The sequence below is a fragment of the Rhinopithecus bieti genome, unplaced genomic scaffold (assembly GCF_001698545.2).
Source record: "Rhinopithecus bieti isolate Rb0 unplaced genomic scaffold, ASM169854v2 scaffold_16097, whole genome shotgun sequence".
Taxonomy (NCBI): Eukaryota; Metazoa; Chordata; class Mammalia; order Primates; family Cercopithecidae; genus Rhinopithecus; species Rhinopithecus bieti.
Genome location: NW_016808851.1, coordinates 2,294,692 through 2,308,899, shown reverse-complemented (window position 1 = coordinate 2,308,899; position 14,208 = coordinate 2,294,692). Strand labels below are relative to the sequence as shown.

General features: G+C 44.7%; 1 protein-coding gene across 3 annotated transcripts in view; it reads right to left on the bottom strand.

Annotated features, from left to right (window-relative positions):
- Window positions 1-463: 463 nt before the first annotated feature.
- The window catches only part of ESR1 (estrogen receptor 1), a 448,172-nt gene continuing 434,427 nt past the window's right edge, over window positions 464-14,208 (bottom strand). The window contains exons 9-11 of one of the 3 annotated variants that reach the window (XM_017887610.1): window positions 9,087-9,270; window positions 4,805-4,993; window positions 464-3,251 (exon numbers count right to left, since the gene is read on the bottom strand). In XM_017887610.1, coding sequence (XP_017743099.1) covers window positions 3,143-3,251; window positions 4,805-4,993; window positions 9,087-9,270 — 482 coding nt within the window. In that variant the 3' untranslated portion in view covers window positions 464-3,142. Of the gene's footprint in view, window positions 4,994-7,798; window positions 7,863-9,086; window positions 9,271-14,208 lie in introns of all 3 variants that reach the window. The other 2 variants (XM_017887612.1, XM_017887614.1) reach the window with 2 other exon arrangements.

Sequence of the window (14,208 nt, the reverse complement as noted above, 5' to 3'; positions counted from 1 at the left end):
TATAGTTTCAGATCACTCATTCTTCCATTCACTCATTCATTCACATATAACCACTCTCAAGCGTCCTTCTTCTCCCTCACAGGGAAGGAATTGGGCCAGGCATTAGAAAATAGCAACTATGTTTAATGAGCGTCTCAGTTAGTCCTCACCATGATCCTATGAATTAGGCGTCATTATTTATCATCATATTATTGATAAGGAAGTCGAAACTCCGAAAAATCAATTGCCAACGATCATAAAATTTGTAAGGGTGAAGCCAAGAATTGAGGCCAGGTCTGCCTGACCACAGTGTCCACACACTTTCTGATACACCTGAGGGTGTTGGGCAGAGGGAGTGAGGTGAGGAGAGGCCTTAGCATTCAGACTCGCTGTGTGTTACACATTGTTTAACCACCTTGATTTTAGATGATCAGTGGCAAACTGCTAGCAAGAAGAGGAGCTTACAAAAAACAAACTTGTTGTCTTTAGTTTAATTCTTTATTTGAACATCAAATAGGTTGAGAAAATTGTTTACAGGTGCTCGAGCATCCCGCTGGATTCTTTTTCAAAGTGCAAAAGAGGTTTACAAGTGTGTTTCATTAAACAAAGCAAAGCTGCGACAAAACCGAGTCACGTCAGTAATAGTATGCATCAGCAAAAGGGCATATTAATCCATCAAACACAATTTGGCATTTGAGCCTTTTCCCATAAAACAAGAGCTCTACACTGAAGAGTATGAAGTGCACAAAAAGCATTGTTTATCACCTGTGAGAGAACAGAAACTGGCATAATGTCACTTATTAATTCAAGTCTCTATAACCAATGACCTCTCTGTGGATGCAAAGGGGTCTGTGTCTCAGGCACCTGCTCATGGGGCAATATGTTGTTTCTAGGGTGCACAGCTCTAAACACACACACTGACGATGGGTTTGGAACATGGCAGCATTTACATATTTTAAAAGTTCAGGCACAATTGGATGCAAAAAAAGAATAGAAATTTTTCTTGAATCTCAAAAGACAGTGCAAAATTGAAGTGCCATAATAGAGGCAGCAATTACTTAGAAAACAATTTGAAATGACTAAAAACGAGGCCACACTTTAATTCAATTGGAAAGGAAATGCAGTTGGAAACAGAGCATAATAATGCTACTGAAAAGATGGATATTTGGGACCACAGTTCATTTGCTCCAGTTGAGAGTAACTTTTCAGGGGATTAACCTGGGAATGGTGCAGTCATCTAGATCACGCTCCCAAGACCTGCACCAAACAGAATTATGGTTGCCTTTTGAGCTACTGTATGACTCTATTTGCCTTTCGCATAACTAGCTTCCCCAAGCAGATCTGCCTGTGAATATTAGACATTACTATGGGGTTAGTGATCATTCCCAGTACCCACGGTCCATCCCATAATTGGAAAGTATGAATAGGAAAGGATCTGTAATCAGTGTCATGCAGGGGAAGGAGTACTGTAAGCCAATGGCCCAAATCAATGGCCATTTCAGTGTATCAGGTTTCAAGGTGAGAACACCTTAATGTGATCAAAAGTAAATTATCAGTAAGTCCCTTATTTGTTCAGCCCCCAAAAGGCATGGGATATGGCGTGGTTAAACGTATCTGCAAGGTTACTAGGGAAATCAAATCAAAGACTGCACTTCCTTAGGGGTTAGATTTTACAACCTACGTTGATAGGGTCTTCTCTTTGGATGACCTAGTCTCTCGTAATTGCTGCATGATGGCATTACAGAATCATTACGGCAAGCTAGGCAATGGTGAAAAGAAACACAGACCACTAGCTATTCCATGGACTTTACTGCTGATGTTTTTCTTTCTTCTCTAGAACTGAAGCTGCCATTTTAGAAATGGCTATAAATGGAGCTAGTTGATTTGTGGTCTCCAGGGCAGAAGTGGACTACTGAACCCTGGTGCACACTCCAGGTGCCAGAATTAACAATTTTCCTCCAAATACTTTCAATACTTTTCTTCGTATATTTGCCATTCCCCAAATTCCTGAATCTACTTCCCCACCATACCTGAGCCCCCAGATAAATCACAGCTTTTAAATTTTAACTTGCTTCAGAGTGGGAGAAAGCAGAGGTAAGAGTTTTTTTTATCATGTCCCTACACCCAATACCAACATCAGCCAGAAAATATCTGCTGTCCATTAGTGGCACTTCAAGTAAGAATACAAAGAGATTTCCAAAGTTGCTGGAGACCCCTGGGCGAACATTTCGATCACTGATGTTCTCTGCCCATTTCAAATGTAGTAGTATCTTAACATGAATACAAACACATTGGATGAATAATGTAAAACCTTCCGCTGTATAATTGTTTGGCTTTAGCTGGTATTACATCATCTAGTCCTAGAAATTTTTTTTTGTTTTATTTTAATTTTTTTAAAAGAAAATCTAAGTATAAACATTAAAAAGAACCCACTGACCCATTAACTACTGTCCAAAAATATTACTACTGATATTTTGGTAAAAGCAAAATTAGCTGCCCTGAATAATTTTCCTTTTCAGGCATAATCTTTGCTACATAAGATTGTCTGTCATTCAATATCCAACAATAGGCATCTGGATTAGTGCTATTTTGTCTACTGTGGATACAAAAGTTGATATGAAATGTGATCTTCATTTAAATGAATAATCACCAGGCTTTAGGCATAAATAACTTTTTTCAAAACAAAGTAACTTAAAAAGAATAAAAAAAAAAAAAAAAACTAAATGTTTTCCTTGGTTTTGCATGTTAACCCAGTCAAATTAAATCCAGAACAGAATTACTACATTCAATTGTCTGATAAACAAGCAATGTAATTTCAAAAAAATATATATTATACTATATAAGGTGCTTCTTAAACAAACTAAGGTGCTTCTTAAACAAACAGCAACAAAAGAATTATGTTCTTCAACATATCCTTAACACAGATACATAAAATTGTCCCCAAATTTAAGTGCACATAAAACTTTTTTTTTTTTTTTATTCCCTCCCAGATTCTCAGTCCTTTGGTGATCACTTAACTGGACAATCAGAAATTAATGAAATCCACTTTTCCAAACAAGACATACCAAGGGAAGCCTGAGCAGCTCACCTGGGTCATTGGCTAACACAGACATCACCTCTCAGTAGGGTTTCAATTATAGACAATAAGGTCACCCAGAGGAAATCAAACATTCTTTTTTGTTAAGAAAAAGGAAGTAACCCACACTTGTGCTGGAGAAGCAAAGGCCCAGGGAAGGCTGCCCTGTGGCTGGAATGAGCCTTTCTTTTTTAGCCTATAAGTCAAAGGAAATTGAAGGAAATGAGCTGGCAGGAGTGGCGGCGGTGGGAGTGGGGGAGGAAGGGGGAGGATTTTCTTCCCCAAACCAAACCCTGATTTTGGATTAGCTCTAAACAACCAAGGGCATATGTAATCTGACCAGGCCCCAGTCAGCCTGAGTAGTGACAGCAACGGTCCCCACTCTCCTCCCGTGCCCCAGGGTGCTGGGCCAGTTGTAGGAACACAGCTGTCTACGGCAGCTGTGACAGCTGCTGCTTCTAGCCAGGGCCACGCTGGGAAATGAAGAAGAGCTGGACTACCCCAGGGATCCCAGGGCGCCCCCAAAGGGCAATGCGGGGTCTGCAAGGAATGTTCCTAGGTAGCTGCAGCCTGTGGCAGGGCCACCCTGAGCAAGTCTGGCTGTGCCTCAGAACTGTGTCCGGTTTCTGCCCTACTTTCCCTCTTGTTCTCTAGTAGCCACAACAATCCTGCACAAGCACTGTTCAACTCCATGCCCCAGGGCTAAATGCATCACTAGGGCCCCTGCTCCTTTCAACGACCCTTTACCCTCATCATGCATCACCACAGTGAACAGTTCACCCCTCTATAAGGCACACACACGCCGGGAAGATCCAAGTACAGCACCCACCGAAACAGGTCCTGAAGCTGACCTAACTGCAAGTTCAGGGAGAGAGGGCTTTCTTTGTAACACAAAATAAAACAAAATCAAGAACTTATCCCTCATATAGGGAGACTTAACTAAGATCAACTTGCTGCTTTCCATAGGTCCATGGGAGGCACGAATGAACTGGAACCCATGACCGGAAAGCCAGAGGCAGAACTTTCAGCACATCTGAAGCTGCAGTGTATCAAGTTAAAATAGTCTTGCCAACTAGGGGATCTGCCTTCCCTGTCTGCCCCTTGTATTCCTATAGGGGAAATGAATTGACAATCACCAGATATTCTGCTACAGTCATATATAAAAGCTTTAAGGTATACCACTTTCATAAAAGGATGCATTGCCATAGGAATACAAGAGGGTGCTATAATAAACCCTTGACCTAGCTTTCTCCAAGTCACCAATTAAAGGAGCCACTTTAAATTCTTTGCTGTGGCTTATTCTTAAAGCCATTTAAAAAGTGCTTATCAGAGGTGAAATGTCTACTCTCCAGGCCTGGGTCTCTACAAGTAGCTTAAATGCACAGAGTCGTCTGAGCCCCAACCCGTAGACTGAGTTCAGCTGTGAAGAGCTACAGGAATCCTCACGCTTAGTAACATAGCATAGGGGGAACGAGAGCTGTTACAAAGATTTCGCCCTGGAATCCCTTTGGCTGTTCCCAACAGAAGACAGAAGATGTGCCACTAAGAACTGAGCAAGCAAATGAATGACCACTCATCTAGAAAGCCATTGGTGGTGGATGCATGCCGGAGTGTATGCAGGAGACAGAATTTGGCTAAAGTGGTGCATGATGAGGGTAAAATGCAGCAGGGATTATCTGAACCGTGGGGGAGCCAGGGAGCTCTCAGACTGTGGCGGGGAAACCCTCTGCGTCCCCCGTGATGTAATACTTTTGCAAGGAATGCGATGAAGTAGAGCCCGCGGTGGCCAAGTGGCTTTGGTCCGTCTCCTCCAGGGGCGCCCCTCCACGGCTAGTGGGCGCATGTAGGCGGTGAGCGTCCAGCATCTCCAGCAGCAGGTCGTAGAGGGGCACCACATTCTTGCACTTCATGCTGTACAGATGCTCCATGCCTTTGTTACTGTGGGTGGGAAGACACAGAGAGGACCACTTTAGAGCCAACCTGAACCCCAGGAGTGCTGAAATCCCTAGAAGGGGAAAGAAGAGGAACTCCAAAGACACAGGGCAGCCAATCTTTCTTGCTGTTTAAAAACCCACTTTAGGATGGGAGCTGGGAAAGCTGAAGGCTTTCAGAGGCCCTAATCTGGAACTCATGGCTGTGAGGTTTTCATTTTCCGCCTCCTACGAGGGTGGTCCCACCCTCACACTCTCCCTGCAGCCACTTTCAGGGTATTTGCTATGCAGGTGACTTCCATGGCCCTCCGCGGCCTCAAATGAGATCCTATTCCCTTCCAATAGGATCTAAATGCATTCAAATAGGATCACCAGTGCATCTAAAAAGAGAACAGGAGATATTCAGCCAAGAAGGAGGAGGTATTTTAAATGCGTAAAGCAGTTCAAGACGCTCCACTGTTAAATCTCTCACGTCACTTCCCATTTAACTCAGAATACAATGTAAATGTCTTTCCATGCTCTACAAGGCCCAACTGGTCCAGCTTCCATCCACATCTCCAAGCTCTTCCTGCCTGTCTCCCCTAACCCACTCTCCGTAGCCACACTGATTTTTGTGCTGCCCTTAAAGGAACTAAGCTCCCCCCAAGACTTAGGGGACCCACACTTGCTGTTCCTACTTCCTGGGATACACCTTCCTCCAGTCTTCAAAATGCCACCTCCTTGGAAAGGCCTACCGCTACCCAGTGGCAGCAGCCTCAAGCCTCTGCAGTCTCAGCCTTCCTCTTTCACACCGGTCTGTTTTTCTTAGCATACTTATCACTACCTGAAATTCTCCTTTTTATTTATTTGTGTTTATTCTCTCCGCCTCCAAACACACACATGCACACACTCACACACTCAGTGCGAATTCCTAGAGAAGCAGGCTTTATCCTGTCCCCTGCTAGGCCTAAAACAGTGCCCAGAGCTCAGTTCATGTTCAGGAAAACAAGGAGGGAAATGGACAGAGGGAAATGTAGGCAAATGACATTCTCCTTTCCCTACTCTCCTCCTCTGCTTTCCTCCACTAGCCACAACTCTGCTGCCCCACCACACTACTGGTGGCGGGGGTGGGGAGGAGAACAACTATTATCTAGTTTGAAATTTCTTTTAAAAGAAATATGTATCATGAGCAGCAGGGCCAAGAGAATGTCTTAGAAAATTTGCATTTTAGTAGGGGAAAATTCAGCTCAAGTTGGAGACCTGCCATGAAAACACAACATCAAAGCTATTCAGGGCCTACAACATGGTCTAAATTACTTGTTTAAGTGTTACTTTTTTTTTTTTTTTTTTTCATTTAAAATGCTATAAAAGTTAAATGCCCCCTGGATCTGCCACTGTGTTCCTCGTGCAACCTGATGATTCACATTTACAGTCAGATGAAATCTGATATTGAATTCTCTGAGTAGCAACATATGGCTGGGGCCAAGCTTACTTAACAAAATAGACTTCTATGATTTAGATTGGCTGTAGTGAGGAACCAAAATATTATTATTATTATTATAATCGTCTGTGTGTGTGTGTGTGTGTGTGTGTGTGTGTGTGTGTGTGTTTGAGAGAGAGAGAGAGAGAGACAGGAGAGAGAGAGAGAAAGAGAAGCAACCTCTGTCCAGCTTTCCACACGATTCTAACAGAAACTCTACAGAGCTTTCACCTTGCTGCTGCCCTCTGCCAGACGTGGCCAGTAAAATCAGCCAGGGTTGTATATTTAGTGCAAATTTACTTAGTATTAACTAATTAGGCTTGCTAATGCTGACAAGCAGTTAATGGATTTGAAAATTCAGCAATTCCTTTCAACAAATAAAAACACCCAACTGCAATGCATTGAATCTACAACATCACTGACATTCCCAGCTCAGAGTCAAAGCTAAGATGTTTTCCTCCAGGGTAAGGTTATTCTCTCAGCCAGGGATTTTGGCATCTAATCCACTCATGGCTTCCCTCTCTATAACATTCATCAAAAGAAAAAGACAGGGAAGACTGGAAATGTATACTCTGAATGCAGTCACCTTCTCTACCTGACAGATGTGATTCCTCCGTCTGTTACACAGGGATCTTTGGGGAACCCTGTGAACAGAGACTGCAATCACCTTACCTACTGCAATTACCAAGTAGAAGCCGAATTCACAGGGCAGGGAAAAGCCTGCCATGAGTCCTTTGTTCATTCATTCCCTCATTTCTTCGTTCACTCACTCAGTAATAATGTTGGCATATACCATATGTAAGTCTTCATATACGGCACTGTGAGGGATGCAAAGAAAATCAGATACATCTGTTTTCCCAGGAGCTAATAATTTTTTAAGGTTGTCTCCGGAAAGGGTGGTGCCTGGGACTTTAATGAAGCAAACTTCTTGCCATTTGAATCATGGTCTCAGGATTTGAAGGTCCCTTAAAAATGATAGAATCCAACCTTCTTAAGACATCATAGGCCTTCCCTCATAGCCACTAAGAGAAGGAATCTCTTTCATTCCTAGGGGCCTAGTGTAAGCTCAAGGTCATGGAGGCTTCATCACCCATGAGTACCTATCCTAGTGTCATCACTCTGAATCATCGCTGTGGTCCTGCTGGAGTCTGCAATACATAACCCAGCAGTCTCCCCATCTCTTCCCTGCAGATAAGGTCTGCTTATGAGAATGGTATCCACTAAGCTTTTGGCCAAATTGCAGGACGATGGAATGGAAATGAGGCCACTTTCACCTTTTGGCATAGAAAGACTCTATTTTCTCTGCTGATATCCTTCCTTAGCTCTTACAAAAAACATTTGTTGAGTACTTACTATGTGCTCTGCACCGTGCTAGGTGATATTGGGTAAGCAAGCCATGGCTCACAGAGTTGTCAATCTAAATGGGCAGAAAAATAGTAAAATGGGCAGTAACCATAGGGAAGAACAGAGTACAAGTTCCAACTAGGTCTTAAGGGTTAGGAGATGCTTCCTTCAAGGAGTGAGATCTGAGCTATGACAGTTTAGATTATTGCTCAGAAATATTCATGCCCCTGGCAACATGTCCATCTTTGACTCTGGACTCCTCACATGCTTGCTTGGCCAATGAAATGTCAGTGGACATGAGTGAAAGAAAACAGTAAAATGCACTTGCCCAAACAGGATCGCTTTCTCATGCCTCTGCAGTTGCTATGAGAACATGTTCCAGCTAACATGTGGGTATAAGGAGGATAGGAGACATGAGACACAGAGCAGAGTCACCCTGGCCTCAGGCAGCTGCCTCCCAGATGTGTGAGTGAGCCCAGCTGAGGTCAGGAGGGCTGCCTGCCAATCTGCAGCCTGAAGAAGAACCTCCCCCAGATGACTCATCCAACAGTCAGCTATTATGGCTAGAGCTCAGACATGAGGAAGTCCTCGTAAACTAAGTAAGGGCTGAATCACAAGGAGTAATAAAAACAAAGTGAAAGGGTTTATACTTTTATCTAAAAGCAATGAGAAGCCACTGAAGGGTTTTAAGCAGGAGGATGACATCAGATTTGCTTCTAGAATGATCACTCTGGACACATCACGGAGAATGATCTAGAAAGGATCTAGGTTACAGGCAGGGATACATGTTCAGTGGCTGGCACAGAAGTCCAACAGAAAATGATGGTGGCTTAGACTAGGGCAATGGCAGTGGGGGTGACAAGAAGGGGTTCAACAGGTATGAAGGAATCAACATACTCTCCGTGAGGCATCTGGCCCCAGGGTCTCTCATTTAGGAAATCCAGGTGTGCACAGGGACCATAACAGATGTGCCCAGTGTCTTCAGGGGATGTGTATGCTCACAGGCTTCTCTTGATTGGCCCCCTCCTCCTATTTGCACACTGCACCCAATCTCTAAACCCCTGCCCCAAAGCACATGCTTTAAACCATGCATAAGTATCGCTTCCTCTATGCCTTCTCTGACACTTGCCCTGTGACCCATGCAGATTTAAAACGTATCTCTTCTGTCCTCCCATAGCATTTATGCTTATTCTGTGCCAGGAACTCTCACAATGCAGGCACCAGTCCTTCCTGACCAGCTGTCACATAGGTTTGGGGGCGTGTTTTCTCTCATGTAGGAAGCCCACAGATGCCTCACCTCATGTGCCTGATGTGGGAGAGGATGAGGAGGAGCTGGGCCAGCCGCCGGTGCTGCTGCTGCAGGGTCAGGCCTGCCTTGGCCATCAGGTGGATCAAAGTGTCTGTGATCTTGTCCAGGACTCGGTGGATATGGTCCTTCTCTTCCAGAGACTTCAGGGTGCTGGACAGAAATGTGTACACTCCTGAATGTGCAGAGAGAGAGTGAGAGAGAGAAGCTCAAAGAGGATGAGGTCTAGGAGACCCAGAGTGTTCATGGGATGTAATAATGAGCCACTGGCCTTCCCCAGCACAGTAGTCTAGCATTGGAGATGCTCCAGACCCATTTGAAACCGAGTTACAATGTAAAATTCCTAAGGCATATGCAAGTTTCAGAGCACCAGCAAACCAAGGGGGGCCCCTTTGTGTGAGCCATGACCCAGAAAGAGGCTGTTGGCCTTGGGGCCTGTCATGGTAACATGGGCCATCTTTTCTCAGACAGGTCTGACACCAACATGAATTGTCCATGTAATGTAATTGACCGTGTAATTGACAACCCTGTGAGCAGCCACTGTTGTTCCTTTTCACATCAAGAAACTAAAGGGCAGAGAAAGTCACTAAAGTCACTAACCTGCTAGGGAACTCGGATAGTAGGCAGGCAGAGCTTAGATGAAACCCAATCTGCTGACTCCACAGGTGGTAATGATAAAGGAGACGCTCTCTCGGGAGATGTGTGAAACTCATGGTGAGATTCAGAGACAGAGTGTGATGAGCCATGGGCTAAGTGATTGGAAGGTGATGTTTCCAGGTAGGATTTCTGTTTTAGATCAAGTCTGAAGTTTAAGCACTTTTAATCAAGTTTGCATTTTAGATCAAGTTTGAAGTCTAAGCACTAAGACTCAGCAGAAAAGTTTAGGATGTGGATGGGTATAGGCCACCTTGAAAACCACTGTTTTTTTATGGCCACGTAAGTTTTTCCTCTCTTGCCTATTTTCTGAAATAGATCCTGCTCTCTGGGCCCCACAGACAGATCCAGGACAGAAAGTGAGACCATCACAGCACCTGGTGTTTCTGGACAGCATTAGCCTCGAGCCAGAAAATAAGAGCCTATTTCTGAGATTGTATGTGAGGTTGTGAGACAAAAGTTCTTTCCTCTAGCATTGCTAAACTGGGAGGATGAGAATACAGGGCTCTGAATGGCCCTCTTCCCAGCACATGGAACTCCTGTCTGCCGAAAGGAAACTACTGACAAAAAGGAGAGGTGATAGTGTGAGGGTGAAAGAGAGAGAGAGAGGGAGAGAGAGAGATATCCAGGTAGTAGTCACAAGGTCTTAGTTTTTTCTTTTACTTTCTTTTATTTATTTATTTATTTTTTGAGACAGAGTCTCACTTTGTCACCCAGACTGGAGTGCAGAGGCACGATCTCAACTCACGGCAATCTCTGCCTCCAGGGTTTAAACAGTTCTCTGCCTCAGCCTCCCAAGTAGCTGGAATTACAGGTGCCCACCACCACACCCAGCTAATTTTTGTATTTTTAGTAGAGATGGGGCTTCACCATCTTTGGCAGGCTGGTCTTGAACTCCTGACCTCGTGATCCACCCACCTTGGCCTCCCAAAGTGCTGGGATTGCAGGCGTGAGCCACTGCACCTGGCCAAGTTCTTAGTTCTTACATTTTTTTCACTTGACCTTTGAGCTTTCATATATCCTTCCTAACAGTGTATCAGTGTTACACTTTCCTAACAGTGTTAATTCCTAATCAGTGTTACTTTCCTAACAGTGTATCCCCTTTTAGCTTAAGATAGTCAGAGTTGGATTTCTGTCGCTTGTAACTGAAAAAATTCTATTGCAAGAAGTTGAGACCTCAACCCAAGGACAGGAAGAAAATGAGTGACAGTGGACTGAGAAGTATTGAGAACAAGAGATGGGCAGGATGGAACAGGCTTTTTGGGGACTACAAAGATGCATTTTCTAACACTGCAGAAATAAGCTCCATCCTGCCTAATCACACCACTTTGCAGGGAGCAGATGACAGTGTTTTTTTTTTTTTTTTTTTTTTTTCCAGATTATGTGTATTTATAGCAACACTTTTCGGTCATCCCACTATTCAGCCCACTGACCATCTCACAAACATATTCCTTCTCCTCTCCTCTCCCCTTCCTCATCAGCAACTTCAAGAGCTAAAGGCTCCCAAGTTTATCCATCCCTGACTTTATGCGGATAACATGGTGACAAGTTACTGCTCACGTAGCAGTTTGTAGGTTGGAAATGAGAGAAACATCTACACAGGGGAATTCATAGTAAACAGAGTTGTAATTGCCCAGAATGGAAAATGGCTAAGGTTTAAAACTAACATAACAATAACAACAAAACCAGAATGGTCGGGATCTTGGTTTCCATGCAGTTGAATAGGATAATGTAGCTTTTGGTACTATGGGGCACTTCGATCTAAAGCAAACAGCACAGAATGAGTAAGCAGCAGAGAGACAGCAGGTTAAGAAGGAAATTGCTGAATTACTTCACTTATGTTCCATGTGAGCTGCTAGTAGAGAAAGAATGTGTCTATCAGAAAAATGGGCAAATGTCCCATGGCCGTGGTGTTGGCCTGGAGGTGGCAGATAACAGAGGGTGTGAGCTGGGGGGTTAGGGCTAGGAGGGCCTCAGTTAACTCCCCTTGTCTCTGCCTCTCACAGTACTCTGTGACATCATACACAGTACAGCCTCACATCTCCTAGAGCCCCTGCCTCCAGCTGGATATCCTAGGAACCCACCCAAGCCACGGAACTGAGTTAGACCAACTTAGATGATGTACTTTCTACCAATTTCCTTTTTTGTTCCCACCCAGGATGCCAGTCTCATTCTCCAATAATCTCTTTCTTGTTGAAGGAAACCACAGAATGGAGACTCAAACAGCTTGGATGTCCCTGCCTGGAAAGGTGACACGTGTGCATCACTTTTCTTGTTATTGTTTCCACAGTGAGAAAGCACACTGTGCTGGGACCTCAGCAACCCCGAGAGCCAGCATTTCACCATGATCTTGCCTATGTAGGTCAAAGACACGGCACTCAGCCTCTGGGGAGTGACTTTTTTCTTGAGCTGCCAGTGTTCCATCCTCCTTAAGGTGCGTGTGGGTTCCTTCATCCAGCATGCACTTATTGAGAACCTAGTATGTGCATGACTATGCTAAGGATTCCAAGCCTTACTTCCTTTCAAGTGTTAATGTTTTAAGAGCAGATATTGCCTGCAGAGAGAGAATGTTCTTAACACGGACTCTCAGGATGCAGGCCATTTGCAGAACAAGCCTGTTTTTCTAGTCCTGTTTTGGCATCAATACAGCTTATCATCTCATCCTTGTCAGCAGATGCTTCCTAGCTGTGCAAATATATTGAGAAATAAAAATAGGGTCCTGTTGAAATGCCAATAGTTGACAACAGAAGCCATCTTCTTTCTGGACTTTTCTGGCAAAATGTCGTCCATGTTTGCTGCCTGTTGCCCTTCAGGGGCCATTTGGGAGAAACAACAGAAATTCAGATTCCCAGAATGCTTCATGTGCTTTGGCAACCACTGCCAATAAGCAAGAGCAAAACAGGGCTGCTGGTAGTTTCCATATCCCAGGTGGTCTCTCCCACCCTGGATGGCCACACCACTGTGCCCAGCAGCACAGAGCAAGTGAGCAGACAGTGTGGACCCGCAGAAATATTCTTGCAACAAGGTAGGCTTTTGCAACTCTGGAGATTGCTCCAAATCCCAATGATGGAAACAAACAAACAAAATCTATATGTCATTATCCAGTCTCGAGGTGCTGCCAGCAAATCTGAGCTTCTAGGCATCCTGAATCTTGTAGCCAATAAGGAGATATTTAGGAAGAGTCTGGGGAAACTGAATGGTACAAACGAAAGGGGAGCGAAGCCACGAGGACACCCCTATGTACAAGACATCGCAACTCAGTCTCTTGCTCTCTCCCTCTCCCTCACTCTCAATTCTGCTGTCCCTCACCTTCTCTCATTTTGCTAGGACATTCTCTCTTCCTTTTCCCCTTTCCATCTCCACCCCAGAGGAACCCCGTTCTCCATTTCTCAGCACTTTTCTAGATAACAGAGTCTTCCAAAAGCTGGAGGAGGTGTGCCGTATACTGCAGTACCCGTGCGGTGTGGCTGTGCCCAGAAGGAAGCTCTAGTACAACCAGGGGTCCCCTTGCCATGGCCTCCATGGAGATGGGGGGCACATCTAAATGTCCCTGGAGACGTAAGAGACACTGATGCCTATGGCTTACCAGATGCTTGAGGACAAACTCTTCAAGCCAGGCCAGATTTTCTTTCTGTTCCCGAAGGAAGGATGCGACAGCAGACCCTGAGAGAGCCCTTCCTTCTATTGCAGCTTGATCAAAAACAGAATGACTCAAAGGAAAAAGTGAAGAAAATTCCTCAAGTCACAGTTTAAGTAGTCTGGACCAGAAAGCTGCCACTCAGCTTGGAGAAGGAGGAGCTTTCAGCACTCACAGAGAGGTCCTAGGGATGAGTCACACATCAGCCTTTCGGGTGCCCCGCTGGGGACTCATTCTACAACCAAATAGCGTGCTTGCTCAAAAGTGCCACCGAAGCTGACCGTCCTATAAACACCACGTTTGTTGTATGCTTCTCCTATGATTGTGGTTCTTTTGTGATTCTGGGAGTGGCACTGTCCCTAACAGGGTGTTTGGACAGCCTGAGGCTGCTGTTGCCACTTCTTGGAAGGGACTATACTGGATATCCTACAATGTGCAAGACAGTCCCTAACAATGAAGGATTTGTTCCAGTTCCTATGCCTCTCAAATGCCCTACTGAACTAAATCTACTACAAATAAAAATCTATAGTGGCTGGATGCAGTGGCTCATGCCTGTAACCCCAGCACTTTGGGAGGCCGAGGCAGGCGGATCACTTGAGGTGAGGGGTTCAAGACCAGCCTGGCCAACATGGTGAAATCCCGTCTCTACTAAAAATACAAAAGTTAGTCATGCATGGTGTCAGGTGCCTGTGATCCCAACTACTCAGGAGGCTGAGGCAGGAGACTCGCTTGGACCCGGGCGATGGAGGTTGCAGTGAGCCGATATTGCACCACTGCACTCCAACCTGGGTGACAGAGTGAGATTCCAACTCAAAAAAAAAA